The sequence below is a fragment of the Scatophagus argus genome, chromosome 20 (assembly GCF_020382885.2).
Source record: "Scatophagus argus isolate fScaArg1 chromosome 20, fScaArg1.pri, whole genome shotgun sequence".
Taxonomy (NCBI): domain Eukaryota; kingdom Metazoa; phylum Chordata; class Actinopteri; family Scatophagidae; genus Scatophagus; species Scatophagus argus.
Genome location: NC_058512.1, coordinates 17,367,132 through 17,382,971, shown reverse-complemented (window position 1 = coordinate 17,382,971; position 15,840 = coordinate 17,367,132). Strand labels below are relative to the sequence as shown.

General features: G+C 39.8%; 1 protein-coding gene across 10 annotated transcripts in view; it reads left to right on the top strand.

The window, feature by feature from the left end:
• Nucleotides 1–11,693: 11,693 nt before the first annotated feature.
• LOC124051630 (transcription factor 4-like) overlaps nucleotides 11,694–15,840 on the top strand; it is a 211,781-nt gene continuing 207,634 nt past the window's right edge. For all 10 annotated transcript variants that reach the window (XM_046375195.1, XM_046375193.1, XM_046375200.1 and 7 more), the window contains exon 1: nucleotides 11,694–11,874. In XM_046375195.1, coding sequence (XP_046231151.1) covers nucleotides 11,703–11,874 — 172 coding nt within the window. In that variant the 5' untranslated portion in view covers nucleotides 11,694–11,702. The remainder of the gene's footprint in view (nucleotides 11,875–15,840) is intronic.

The window sequence follows — 15,840 nt, the reverse complement described above, 5'->3', positions numbered from 1 at the left end:
GAAAAATTTGTTTATTTATGTAAAAGGTGTTACCTTTTTATGAGAGTCTGATAAACAGTTTTCCACTCAGGTGAGCAGCGTGGACGATTATTCACTGACAACTTCACAACAACACAATAATCGAGGAGAAATAAGTAATTCCCCAGCAGAGATCAAATTATCAGCTTTTTATTTTTGCTCGGATTTTCCTGCTCATTCCACTGCTTCCTTTCTTCTTCCCTTGCTGAGTTTTTTTCCTCTTTTTTTTTCTCACCCTCCTCCCCCGATCAGAGGTGAAAAATTACCCAAAGGGAGCCTCTCTTTCTTTCCCTCTCTCCTCCTCGTGTCTTCACACCTTCCTCATCAGTTCTGCCAAGTTTCCCCAAAGGTGTGCTGCAGCTTGCTGACTCGCGGCAGGAAACGATAACAAGCCCAGAATAAAATTTTAGCGCCCATTCAAATTGTTTATTTTCGGATTTAGAAGCTAACTCAGAAGCTAGTCTAAGGAAATTCAGACTCACATGCTGTATTTATTGATGCATGTTGCAAGGTTTTTCATTATTTTATTCCTTCTGGTGGTAGTTAATTACATCAGAAGGTAAATATCAGCGTAAGCAAAATTCTGTTTCATTCTGTTGTCTGAAATTGCGAAAAAGTTAAAAAAAAATCTTCAATTTCATTAAAATTTCAACTCAGCTGCACCTTATTTTAACAAAAAGTTTTGTCAGCCAGAAAGTTTGAACATTTGAAGTTTGAATGACTCTTGAGCATATGCTTCCTTTCTTAACAGAGGCTGTTAAAGTGAGAAAGTCTCACTTTCACAGCTTTTGTCTTCTTTTGCTGCTCATCCTCTCATGCTGCTATTGTTACATTCGTCTTTCCTTTCAAAAATGTAATTAATAAGTCAGTAGGAGTTCATATGAGCCTCTAAAGTCAATATGTGTTGTTCCTATTATTAGCTCTAATTGTCAGGATCATGCCTCTCTTGTCATTTGCCCTCTCTCCTCCCCCTTGCCTGTGTGTTTGTGCATAAGTGTGTGTGTGTGTGTGTGTGTGTGTGTGTTTTTCCTGCTCCAATCCGGAGTGAAGCTGGGTGGTCTTACCTGTGGTGCACCTGTCCTGAGTTTTCTGTAATCAACTCCACCCTGAGTTCAGCTCTTTTAAGACTGGTTTTCACCTGCCGTTGTCGTCAGATTGCTCCTGGTTCTTTGCTCGTGCGGTACAGTATCGACTCTTTTAATCTCTGGATCTCTGTGTCGTGACTTTTTGGAAAACTTACCTTTTTTTATCTTTGGTTTTCAGGTTCGCCGGCTCGTGTCTGCCAGCCCATTCAGCTCAGTCTCTGCCCTTGTTTGCCTAGCCTCGTTCTGGATCGACTCGTGTCCAGTCCCAGAGGAGAATCCTTTCTGTTCATGACGTGACATACAGTGGAGCAGTGACACCACATAAGCTTGCCATGGTAAGCTGACTAAGATGCTATAGCTGCTATACAAAAACCTACTATAAAGTACCAGATAAAACTTAAGTTCTGAAATTTCTCTTCTGCGCAAAGAAGTACATGGACATAAATGGGCGTTTTATTCTGACAGTTGGATCAGTTTGATTAATTTTGTGATTTACTTGTGTTTATGTCCAAAGTGTGAAATGAACAATTAATTTTGTCTCTTGTTAGTTAATGAGAGTTCAACTGGCTGGACTGGTTGTTGGTGAAAATGTGGATGTTTGTATGGCAGCTTAGGTGTCAGTTTCAGAACTGTTACACCCCTCATGTTGGACGCCAGAACAGAAAGTGCTGTGCAGAATCAGAATCAGCTTTATTTGCCAAGTATGTGTGACCATACAAGGAATTTGACTCCGGATTTGTGTGTGCAGTAGTGAGGCAGAACATCAGGGTGTGGAGGTTGGAGTGGCGGATGAACAATGTTTCAGTTGCCTCATCGTAACCATTCCTCAACCGTAGTTCATTTTCCATAAACATGATCCTTCCCTAACTATAAAGTCTGATAAATGTCCTCAAGCGAGAGAAAGAAACTAAGCAGATCTCTGGAGCCAAACTTGAAGCGAGTAGCTTCAGGCTACGTTAGCTGTAACCAGCACCTGAATGGGTTGAGATGCATTGTGCGCAGTGTAAGTGCAAGGTTTGGACGGGGAAGAAGAATGCATGGAATGAAGATTTCGCTACTAGAGAAATCTTTTGCTGCACTGATTTTTGTCTTTTTTTTAAACTGTTCACCTGATAATGTTATGGAAGTGCAATACTAAATTGGCGGAGAACACTTTTTACCATAATGTGAGGGTCATGAACAGATTAGAATGTGAGACATTTCATCTTTGGCATTGAAAGTAAGAAAATATTGCCATAATCCAGATAGTTTAGTTCAAGTTTTATACTATGGGTTACAATTTGCTGTTGCTTAATATATTTTGTATATAGAGCTCCTTTGGCACAAAGTCTTCCTCTGGGATGAATAAAATTCTATCAACTTATTTGTGAGAAGGAAAATGAGGAGAGGAAGAGTGGGGACCAGTAGGAAATACAGGATTATTCCTGAATATGAGGAAGAGCAGAAAAAAAAAAAGTAACAAGAGGCGGCAAAGCAGAGGGTGAGGAAGAGGCATAAGTAGGAGAAGAAGATCAGAGGAGGAACCGGAGGAAGTTACTAGGATATAAAAAGGAAGAGGGAAGAAAGAAGAAAGGGAGGAAGGTTGATGAGATGGATAAGCAATATAATAAAGACAACAGCAAAATGAACCGACTAATACTGAGGAATGGATGAGGAAGAACAAAAAATGTAGAGAAGAACAAGATTTAAAAAAAAAAAAAAAAAAATCACCCACAAAGTATGTTATTTCCTGCAGTGCAGAAGAGAGCTCAGCGCACTGACACCTACTCCCCCTTCTTCTCCCCGACAGAATGAGCCCAGTGAATACATGCCTCAAAATAAGTCTTAATTGACTGTGTGGACTTTTAATTACACTGCCTTGTTCTCTACTAAAAGGTGAAGAATGAGGGGAGACATGCATGTATTTCTGTACGGAAAGAGAGGGGTGTGTGTGTGTGTGTGTGTGTGTGTGTGTGTGTGTGTGTGTGAGTGAGAGACAGAGAGAGAGGGAAAGAGAGCAAAAATGCAAAATGAAAAAGAAAGTGTAATGTAAAGAAAATGTCTATACCACCAACCTGTCTGTATTAGTTACACATAGAGTACTGTAAAGACCAAGAATACATCAAGTACAGTATATTGTTGTGTAGATCAGGAAATTACAAAACAAAATCACAAAGGATGTAGTCATAAAATAAAAGGTGGGTACTCTATGAATCATCATAAACTATGAATCAACAGCATGAAACCCACAGTCAGCATGGTCTACAACATAACATTTGAATAACAGCCCGCACACCCAGCTGAGGTCTCTCATCTGGAAGTAAACATGCTAAAGGATAAGCTCTCTAGCTGCAGAGGTAGACTGGCTACCCCCATGGGTCACATGACCCCCACAGTGCAGGTCTTAAGGGTCATCCACACCAAGAACAAACTGAAATTTGTCTTCAAAGGATGACAACTCTCATAACTTTGTGATCCTCCCAACTCCTTTTTGTCTTTGAAGAATTTCATAATTTTCGTTATTGTTCATCAGTTTGGATGCTCACATCATTATCTTCATTATATATATATATATATATATATATATATATATATATATATATATATATATATTAGTTCTTTGTTTTGGTGTGGATGGCTAGTGAACCCTTAAAATTCTCCCAAACAGTTACGGACATCTGCAACGGACAGTTAAGGTAAAAAGTTTATCAGCTTTTCTTCACCAAATAGACTTATTTGAAAGTTGTTTACAACCTGTCAAACTGTCAGGCAGCTTGTGTTCCTTGACACCTTCTTTGTAGTCACATTTGTGCATTCTCAATTAATTACTATTGATGTTGGACAAAAATATGACCCAGGTTATAATAAACAGGAATTATCCCTTAAGATCAGCCCTCTGCCTTCAAGACCACTGCATGTGGTGTGTCCTCAGGCTGAAGCAGGTTGAGGAAATCTGTATTCCATTAACTGGTTTAACTTGAGACTCAGGCCTCCTCTCACCCTGTCTTTGTTGCACTGATGCTCGCAACCTGCTGCACAGCCACATCTGGTTGTTCAAAGTCCCCGATATGTGTGTGTGTGTATGTGTGTGTATGTGTGTGTGTGTGTGTGTGTGTGAGAGTGCTTTAAGGTATTTTCCCAGCAGCTGCCTGCAATCTCTGCTTTGGTGTCTCTCTCGCACACACAAACTCATACAAATACACATTATTAAAACCATTAGTTGCTCTGAAACAAGGCTTTTCTTCTGCCTGCCAGCAGTACTGTATGTGTGTGTGTGTGTGTGTTTCTGTATGGACCAGCAGAAAGGAATGCACATGTTAACCTATAAATGTTAAAGGTTAATGAGAAGCAGACATTGTTGTGTTCTTGCCGCACATTCATAGTAAAGCACCTTGTTATTTCAAGTAGCCTATGCTTTACAAAGTAACACTACATCCTCTTTTTTCGTTAGCTAAATAAATTACACGTAGAGTCAGGTTATGTTTTTTAGCAGCATAGCTCTTTAGATGGTGATGGTCAACTACTTTGGTCCAGACTGAAATATGTAAACGATTAGAAGGATTGCCATGAAATCTTGTACAGATATTCAAGATCTCTGAAGAATTCCAGAACACTAACTATGGTGATCTCTGACTCTTCCTTAGGTCAAAATATGAACTTATTCAATGCAATGAATGACAGCCGAATCAGTCTCAGTTTTCTTTGTTTGGTGCTAATTGGCAAATGTTAGCATGTTTAATTCTGACAGTAAACAAACTTAATATTGTACCTGCTAAACATGGTAACAAACAGTATGTGACAATGCTAGTCACTGTGAACATGTTAACATGTTGACATCAGCATTAATCTCAAGGCGATGCTGTGCCTGACAGAGCCATGGCTTTTGTCATTTTTATGCTGCAAACTTATTTTGGTAGCTTTTGTGCAGAGGAAGTTCTGCGTTTGAGGTTATTAGAAGGTTTACATCTGCCTCAGTATGGAATCACAGCCATATAAACATACCCTAAAAAGTGAAATTAATTGTTTAGAGGCGTGAATCTGTGGTGTTCTTAGTTGTCTTTCAAATGGACAAATGATTAGAAAGTAATGCAAAATGCAGTGTCTCATTCTGTTTCAGCTATCAGATGTTTAGCTTTAGTTTAATTCCTTTCTGAGCTCAAAAGTAACATCTGTAGGCCTTACACACACACTTCCTGTCTAGTTGTGTTCGCCTTTTCTTTTCTCTTTTCATTGTTCACTCCATTTACTAAATCTGGAGTAAAGATCTGCTTTGCATTTGTGGTTCGACATCAGGGCAATACTAAACTGCCTTTTAAAGTTGTATTTATTTGGCCACTAAGTCCACACACAACCTTGACCTGTTATTAAGTTGTTCTGGCACCATGTTAGAAAACAGTTGTCTACATCCACATCCAGCAGACACTTAGCAACACTGTTCTGCCATTTGTCCATTATTTACTCTACTTTTACCCCTGATTTGGTCTCAACCAACTCCTGCGAAAAATATGCGGTTCTTTAGCTGTTAGATGTTCCACTTTCTTTACCTGCTGGTGGCTAACTTTGCAAGTTTGGTGCTGGACAGGTACTGTAAAGTAGGTTTAACAAAGCTAGTGTTAGCTGCTTCTAGAGAGAAGATTGATGAGAATATAATGAAACTGATCCATATGGTAAATTTTCTATGAATACAAAGTTTTGAGCCACTAAGGAGCTTCACAGAGTGGCTTAGCTGGTGATGATTGGCTGATTCTAAATATCCATCACAGAAGAACAAACCTTGTTAAACAACAATTTTACATGAGACAGATTCCCCCGAGCATAGTTGTTAGTGGCAAGTATCTATTGACTGGGGCCAGCACACAGCACAGATGTCTTTTTCTTTTTAGATGGGGACCCCGCTTAACCAAATGATGTTTTCTACCCATTATGACCCACCTCACTGTAAGTGTAGTTGCAAAAAACATCTTAAAACTTGGGCCTGGACAATATGCGTGGATGCCAAGTTGACTTGTTTCAGTTCCCTTGAATGAATAGATAAGGATGTACTATTTTGCATTCTTTTGCGTTAGTATACTTTGTGATAAACCATTTGTTATGTCTTATGTTAATGGCATTAATTAATGAATTTATTATTTTGAAAACAAAGTTAACATTCTTCTGCTTGAGAATAAAAAATGAGAGGGATAACGAGTGTTGCTCTGTGTTATTACATGTCTTCGCAACAGAGTTGGTTTAAAACTGCAGTGTGTGTTGATTGGCTGGTCTCGTTAGTGACTGATGGAGTTTGCTGCTCGGCTAATATTATTGTTTAGGAACTAATAATAAAAAAGTATACTTCTCATTTGTCTCTCAAATATAATTTTTAAACCATTAAATCAAAACATGTGTGTTTTGGCCTGTGTGTGCTGAAGACTGTCCAGGTGCCTCACAGGTAAGTTCCTCCTTAATTTAGCCTTAAATAGGCCTGGCGAGCCACCAGGCTTGCAGTAGGATTTTGAGCTTTTAGCCACTGTATGTAATTTTATGTCAATTTTATTACTAGATCACATTTTTCCCCTAGTGGCCTGCCCTTCTGATGCTGACCTGGTACTATTGTTGTTCTTCTGTGTGTCATACAGAATGTCTTTATGTCACACTGTTTTTCTACTGTATATTGCTATACAGCATATTACTACAGTCATTATACAATGATAGATAACCACTGAAGATTTAATCCACAAAAATAAGAGACGATGGATAGAGTTTGCACTGAATTTCCGAGTTATTGTGATGTGAGGTAATCTGTAGTCTGACGGGAAAAAATTCTGCTTTTATATCACAGTTTTCAGGTGTAAAAACGTCGTGCTATTCTTATCTACAAGACTTTGGAGTGTCCACCTGTGACATGAGCTATCACTGTGTTCCTGCTGCCAATACAACACACACTTTTTGTAACTATGTTGTACAATAAATGAATGTTATGTCTGTGTGTGTGTGTGTGTGTACTATGTCCATGCTGACTATCAGACAGCAAGAGGACAGACCAACCGTGGCTGATTGCACAGGTGTCAGAGTGCCGGTGGGTGTATGTGAGATCATGAAAAGCTTGTGACAAAACCGGAAATATTGTGTGTGTGTGTGTGTGTCACAAGGCACAAGGTCAGTAGTGTGTTTTTTATGAAGAAAGATAATTGGTGAAGTTCAGTTTCACCTTCAACCGGGGTGAAAGGGTTTGGTGTGTGTGTGCGTATCCTCCTCAGGACCGATTAGAGTTCTACACCTTGAGAGTGGGGACATTTTAGCCAGTACTGATTTCGTCATAGGGCTGTTTGGGCTTAAAGGATCAGTTCACTCAAATCATATCATATTTTTTCCACTACCTGTTTAAGTTTGTATACATACACATAATTTTGGCTTCATTTGTTCAAGTCTTGATTTCTTGTTCCACCAATACAGTGAAGATGAATGACATTCAGTTTGTGTTCCCCACTATCTTAAAAAGTCAAGTTTAGAAGACAGGCAAAGACATATCTGGATACAGAGCTTACTGAGAACGGTTTTCATTTGGATTTTATCTTGAAAATAAATGTTTATAAAATTTGTAATTTTGGTTAGGGGAATTGCAATGTCCCAGTATTGATGATTATATGTGCATTAACGTGTGTATATACACATGTAATATTGTGTAAATAATCCAGTGCAGATGTTATGACTTGTGGATCTTTTGTTTGTCAGTTCATCTGGAGTTATTGTTCTTTTGTACAACTTTGTACAATTAAGGCTGCCAAAAAAGACACAAAACACGCAATAAAGTTAAAGATTCATTTGACTAACATATATATATTTTCTGTACATATGGTTATAATATTCTTATTGTGAATTCCTTTGGCAATGACAACCGCGTAGTGAAAATCTGATATGGTGACATCAGCTTGAATTTGGGAAAATTAACCAGTTAAAATAACTTTATTGTAAACTTTTCTTGATTCACAGAATTACAGGGGTGTACATATTTAATAGCATGAGACTGATACTGATAATTATGAATAGTCTAAATTTTAGTGATGCATTATTATATCCCGAGAAGTAACAGCTAGACAAAAAGATCAACAGGAGATTAATGCAATTTGCTCAATGGGTACACATATAAAGATAGCCACACACACACACATACATACACACACACACACACACACACACACACCACAACTGATTGGATTTTGGAAGATAAGCTTTCCAACAATAACTGACCTTTTGTTTAAATATCAACACACAGAAGGTGCTCAGGCTCACAGCTGCCAAAAATCTGAGTCCATTCATTAAGACTGAATGTTCAATAAGAGAGATGAACTAAAATAATAAATAAACATTGGCAGATTCTATTAGCACCCAGGTGTCCGAAGCCAACAAAACTATTTGCACCCCGGGTGGAATAGCCTGTGTGGCTATTTACACAGAGCTTGTTCTCATGATTGTTTTTTAGTTACAAATTAAAAGCATCTGAAACACTTGTGTTTCTTTATTTCCAGTCAGACTGAGTAAGTTTACTCTGACTACTTCATAACTTTGGTTCAACATGGTCACCAGAATTAAATGATGCCATTGTATGTTGTTTCAAATTTATGAGTGTCACACTTATCACAACATTTCTACAGTACATATTATAGTATGTTCAGATAACATGAGCTGTATACACTGACATTTATAAAGATGAATGACACGTCTTCACTGAACAAAAGTGCCATCTTGCACTGATGACATCATTTGGAGCCAGAGTCAGCAGACAGTGGAGCCGTGGTATTGATCTCCCACCCATACAGCTTCCTGATCCAGCTACGAGCAGCGCTCAGTTGTCACTCATAACGTTTCACCTCCTTATTATAGCATCAACTAAAACCAAACATGGGGACATTTAGCAGCTATCTATGTGTGACCCGAGCAGGATATTTTTACCAGGATATTACAGATCTGATGCCCCCCTCCCCTCAATGATTTTACTTCTCTTTTTTAGCACAAGATGCAATGAATATCAACAGAAAGGTTATAGTTCAGAGCTCTTCCTCTCTCTCTCTCTCTCTCTCTCTCTCTCTCTCTCTCTCTCTCTCTCTCTCTCTCTCTCTCACTGTATGTGCGTGTGTGTGTGTGTGTGTTCTGTGACTCTGACAAACTGAAGCAGTTGAGCTCAAGCTCTGCGTCTGAAGTGGTTCTATTCTTTTTATACAGCATCTGAGCACACCACAGCTTTACACACACACACTCACACACACACACACACACACATACACACACACAAAGAGCAGACCTCAGCGGCACCTGTGGCCGGGTTGCATATAGTGGCAAAATGAAGCAGCCTCTCCTCATCCATCTATGAGTGTGTGTGTGTGTGTGTGTGTGTGTGTGTGTGTGTGTGTGTGTGTGTGTGTGTGTGTGTGTTGATTTGAGTTGGGAAGAAATCAACAAAGACCTGATTTGGGCCTCTTTCCCCTCTTCCTCTCTAACCCCTTTCTCTTCATTTTATCTATTTTTACTTTTCCTGCTCCTCTCTCTCTCTCTCTCTCTCTCTCTCTCTCTCTCTCTCTCTGTAGGTCATTCTTTCCTCTCTCTCTCTCTCTCCCAGAATATCTCCCAACTTTCCCCTCTCTCTCTTTTCTATTTGCTGACTCTGCACCTCTGCCTTCCCTTTAAACCTCACAACACACACAAACACACACACACACACACCAAACACATTCCTCTCAGCACTGCACTTAAGCACAATAGTTATTCATATGTGCTCCCACATGGCTGCAGTGAGTCGTCCATGTCCAGTCAGCAGAAGTTGGATTCGAACGCAGCAACCTACATTTGAGGTCGATAAATCAAAAGAAGGTAAAAATAATCAACTGGTATTTTTGTTAAAGATCATTTTTAGCAGATGAGAAGGATGAGATCAGCGGAGAGGGTACCAATTGTATAACAAAAAGGCATGTAGAATCTTTTTCACTTAAAATAATCTATCAAAGTCATAATATTATCATTGACAGCCATAAATGCATCATCTACAAGAGCCATGATGATGATGATTGTGATGAAGTTGAGGATTACGTAGAAGGCACTGATGAATAATGGATAATGAAGACAGATAATGTTGATGAAAACAGTATTATGGTTATGGTTATGAAAGCTGAGAAAGAACAGGGAGATGCTGAGAATGGAGATGATGATGAGGGTGTGATTATTATTGTGAAAATGAGAATAATGATGAAGATGAAGATGAATGTTCATGTTGGCTTGATCCTTTTGCCTGACTTTATTACTGATCCCAGATCAGACCCAAGCATTCACTGTTTGATTCATGCACCAACTTTTCCACCTCAGCTAAGCGCAAGAACTTTTTTTTGGGGGGGGGGGGGGTTTACAGACGTTTCATCAACTTTGTAGTGTAGGAAGTTTTATGGGCAAAGTCAACATGCACATAAACATGAGCAGTTACTGAGAAAACAGCTTTTATTTTATAAACACAAGGAAATGGCCTGAACTTGACCCCAGCTGTCTCCCCCTCTTTCTCTTTTTTCCCTCACACACACACACACACTCTCATGGTACATACATAGTGGAGACACCTGTGTAAACCATCTGCTTGGCACCCGCCTCCTTATACCAAAAACACCCAGGCCAGGGATAACACACAGTCACACACACACACTGCCTTCTAGAAAGGCAACCTTCACACTCTCAGACAGACTCACACCAACCAAGAATTTTACAGTGAGATTTGACACCTGCTGAGCTGTTCCCACTGAAAAGAACCTCAGTCACTCTTCAGCTCTTCAGCTGTTAATAATCGTCACTTTCACCTGAAAGTGCAGGTGGGGCTGCTCAGTCAGATTCCAGTCAGATGTGAAAGCTGGAACTTTGTAGCTCATTACTTAAACTTCTGTGTGAACTGTATGAGTCCAACTCATAAAAACCATGGGAGAAACATGGCTGCCACTGAAACCTTTGACCGACATGACTTACTGTTCATGTGTAGCGAGAATGTTTTGCGTTATATGGAGGCCAGCGTTAGAGAGCGATTGTTCTATTGGGGGTAATAATGGCGACATTAGGGCAGAGGGGTGGGAATTAACTGCATTGAAGAGAACTGAAGATTAAGATAACCTCTTTCTAAATTTCTTTCTCTTCTAAAAAAAATGCACATAGCTGGATTAATAGAATGTAGTAATCTATCTCTGCACATCCTGAAAACATGATGTGGCCCCTGGCATGCTGCACAGGTGGATGGAAACCTCATTTCAGAATACTTTGTTTTGCCTTGTTTGCCTTTATACTCATACACACACACACGCACATATATACATATACATAGTTACACAGTCTCTTTCATAACTGAAGATTGTTTCTGTGAAGGGAAAAACTGATCTACCTCAGAGGCCGTTCACCCCCCACCTGCCCATTTCAGACTGCTTAGCATTATCCTGTGTTTCCTGCCTGACTGTGTTTGTGATCTTTGTTGTATTGTTATGGCTTCACACTTCCTGTCTTTGTCTGTTTCCCGCCACTGTGATTGCTAGTCCCACCCTGACTTGTTTCACCTGTGCCTCATTACCTCCCTTGTATGCTTGTATATATACCTGTGCTTTCCTAGTCTGTTGCCAGTTGATCATGTTCCTCAGCGTCACACATACCAGCATTCTCTGCTGTGTTTTGACCTCCTGTTTTGTTGGACCTCTGCCTGTCTTTTTGCCCTTGCCTTTGCCCAGTCCTCTGGTTTTGTTTGCCTGCACTGACTGCCTTCCTGTTTACCGGACCCTTGCCTACGGATTAAAGGCTGAGAGTGAGTTTTACGCCTGTTCTCTGAATTGTGCTCGTCTGTATGCAAATAAACACACGTAACTTTTCTTTTGCAAAGACCAAATGCATTATTTCTAACAGGCAAATCAGCACTAATATGCAATACAAAACAGAAACAATGTTTTTTATGCAAAGAAATAAAAAACTTAATGTACATTAAGTTTTTAATATTTGCCAAATTTACAAGAGATCCCAAGTAATTAAGTATTTGTCAGTGTTTCACATGATTATTTCTGAGGGAGTCTGGGGAGATTGCAGTTACCATCCCATTGGTGAAATCAGTTGAAACAGAAAGTTCATAATCTTGTGAAACCATTCTGCATTGCAGTGAACCAAATGGTAATCAGTGTTTTGTTTGTATCAGAATCCATTTTGTCTGTTGTATCTTCATCTTGTTGTTTCACAAAAGAAGTCAGTTGAGTAGGTTGTCCTTCATACTCAGCTTTAGCTCAGAACATATTTTTGTATTCACTGCTAAAAAAAAAAAGTGCTCATATGTGGGCAAGACCACCTCTGAATGTAGATTAAACAATTGTGTTTCAATGCATCTTGGGTGCATTTGCACCTGTTTTAAGCTGTCTGCTTGTGAACCGATCAATCAAGATACCTGTTAATGCCAGGCATAAAAAGGGCCTCGTGTATTGCTTTGCTGAAGTCATCCTGCATTAGCTGTTTGATATTAACCACAAAACCATTCTGTTGAGGGACCACAATCCAGCACCTCATGTCTTTATATTAATCTCTACAGGTGTGCCCCCTCTGTGTGAGAAAGTAAGAGTCTGGAGGTTGAGGTTGTGGATGGGCTCGTGGCAGACTTTCATGAAGAAGGCCTATTTTTCTCTAACTTGTGTTTTAGGGTTTTCACTTGTTCATACAGTTGTTCCAAGGTGATTTCAACCAAATTGTATTAGTAACTATCATCATTAATTTGTATCAAGTTAATTCAAATTAAGGCATTATAATTTCAGGCCAAATTAATGTATTTTCCCCCCATGGTGAAATTCTCTCTTCTCACTTACACGTCACCTAATAACAAATCTATTTAGCTCTCGCATGAGGGCCACTCTTTCACCCAGAAAGACACTGAAAAGCAAAAGTTTACCTGTCCTGTAGCTGAAATATCAGAAAAGTTGTGATATTGGGAAAAAAAAGCAGCTGTAAAGAAAAAAGTGACAGCAGCTTCTTCCTCTGTGGCGGTTGGTTTGACTGTTTTTAGGAAGAGGGTGCTCAATGAGTTCAGCAGGAGGAGGAGGAGGATGGAGGAATGTTCCAGAATGCTGATACTGGGGACAGATTATACCCACACACACACACACACACACACACACACACACACTCACCACAAAATACACAAAACAAACTTGAGCCAACACTCATCCACCCGCTCCACTTGCTTTTCCTCCCTCTCTGTCTTTCTCTCCAATCTCCAAAAGCACTCACACTTTACACATTCATACACTTATATACACTCTCTCTCTCTCTCTCTCTCTCTCTCTCTCTCTCTCTCTCTCTCTCTCTCTCTCTCTCTCTCTCTCTCTCTCTCTCTCAGTGATCCGGGTGGAATCAAAGGGTATTAGCTGTGCGGTGTTCAGTTCCCCCGGTCCTTTCCCAGCATTCTCCACAGCTGTACGATTACACAGGTGTTTGGCAAAAACACGCTGTTAGAGACCGCAGAGGGGAGGAGTGTGTGTGTGTGTCTTTGAGTGCGATGGAAAAAAATGAATATGCATGTATAGTTTCATGAGTGCAGTGTGTGTTTGCTTGCACAGCGTCCCCGCAGAATTGTGTGCTTTTGTGAGTATATGTGTGTGTTTATACCATTAATTCCTCCCAGTGACTCAGCCATGCTATTTCCCTGACCACCACCACCATCACAACTTAAAATCTCTGCTGTAATTTCTTTTTTTCCTCCCAGTCTGTTTCTCATCTGTCTCTCGGCCTTCATTCATGTCTTTAGTTTCCTGAGAAGCACAATCAGTGTGTTACTCACGAGCTGTGGACTACGATTACGGTCCACAGCATTGTCCTGTGTTATCATGTAGTCACAATTTTTTGATCATCATAATAATGCTCAATACTGCAAAACTCCATCCTCTTTATGCACAATTTTATTTTGAAGAGCAACACAGACCCAGTAGTCTAAGGGTCTTTCCACACCTGTGGCTCAGTTCATTTAACCACAAACCAGTCTTTGCAGTCCTTGTGGGGACATCGAAAGTATCATTACTTCACTGGACCAACAACAGAAGAGTTTTGTGCAAAGCCCTTCCCTTTGTCCTGGTCGTCAAAGCAGCCTGAAGCAAAATTTGTGGCCCACACAAGATTTTTCCAGTTGTTGTGGGTATTTCCATCAAAAATAAAGTATCACACACGCATGTCGCTTCCACACCTTTGTATAACAATGACAAAGAGTGAGGTGGGAGGGACTGTCACCAAGGTGGAGGATGGCCCCTTAGCTGGAAGTGGTGCTGTGTTGAATATGGCATAGAAAAGTTACAGAAGTATAGGCCAGAGACCAGGCAAAAAACACTGCTGCCTGCCTAAATTCTCTTTGGCATGGACTCTGGGCTTTGTAACTTTGCAATGTGTTACAAAACAAAACTACAACACAATAAGGGAGAGGGAGACACAAAAACCATCACATGACCCCCTTAATCCAGGTTATATGAATGTCTGAACAGATTTCAATGCAAACCATTGACAATGTTCAGAGTGTCCATTGGAAGTTTTTGATTGGCAATACCTATTGTTGTGAAGCAGAGTTCGCCAAGTGTTGGACTGCGAACATAGACAGAAGAGTTTATGACCCGACCTGCTGCCAGCCAACAGGGGGCAGTAGAGATGATTTGGCTTCTTTATATACAGTCGGTGGTCTAAATCAATAGAAACCCTTGGTTAACTTAATCTTTTACTAAAATGGCACTAAATTATATTTGTGTAGTAAAAACAAGTAATCCTCGTTAATGCCAAAGAATGCAATGCAAATCTCCACATTACAGTGTATCATTTGTGCACTGGTGTGTAGACTAGTATCCAGTTGTTCCATTAACTGAGTCACTCCAGGAAGTATGTCCCCTGTCCCCCCTCCTTCCCAGCTCATTATGTAATAATGTCTCTGCATCAAGGATGATTTTTGCAGCTCAGTTGTGACCCAGATGTACGAGTTCTGTGTCACACCATAACTGTGTGTTCCTGCTGTTTTTCAAGGTTAAAACTCGCAGACTAAACCAGGATATGTTGTTTGGATGTTATGTAACTCTCTAATGTGTTCACATGTTGATAATGAAAAAGAAATAGCCAAAAGTTGACAGTTCAGCTTGGCTTTTTGTTATGCCAAAGATGAGTTAGGGCCATTCAGTCCCATGAATGCACTGAAGAAAGAAAAAAAAAAATAGGAAAGTCAAATGTTTTAAATGATCTGTTTGTACTGTCGTCAGGATCAGACACAGAAAATAAATCAGCCGTGAAAACCCCTGCGACTGCTTCACAGATGAACTTTTTCCCCTTTTCTCTTCTTTCTTTGTCTGTCTTTCTCCTTTACTTCATTTTTTATTTTCTTTTATAACTGTCCTCTGCAAAAAGATGCTCAAATGGCTAAAAATGACCTTCTGTAGCTTTTGATTTTTTTTGTTTTTCTTAAAGCAGCATTCATTGGACTCATGTTCATGTCTGATAAATGTAAACCTAATATTCTCTTTACCTTTAGCTGTGATTTGGTCTCCACCGGGCTCTTAGCTGTTAAATGTTTCACCTTCTTCACCAACTGGTCACAAACTTTTTGTATGTCCTCTCTTTGGTGCTGGGCAGGTAGTACAGACTGTCTGCTGCTGCTGGAAAGGAGGAGGATGAGAGCATTCATATACACTACACACAGTAGATGTACCATAAAACTAATACAATGAGCTAAAAGAGGCTAGGTGAGGTGATTTTCAAAGTCAGGTTATGTTCT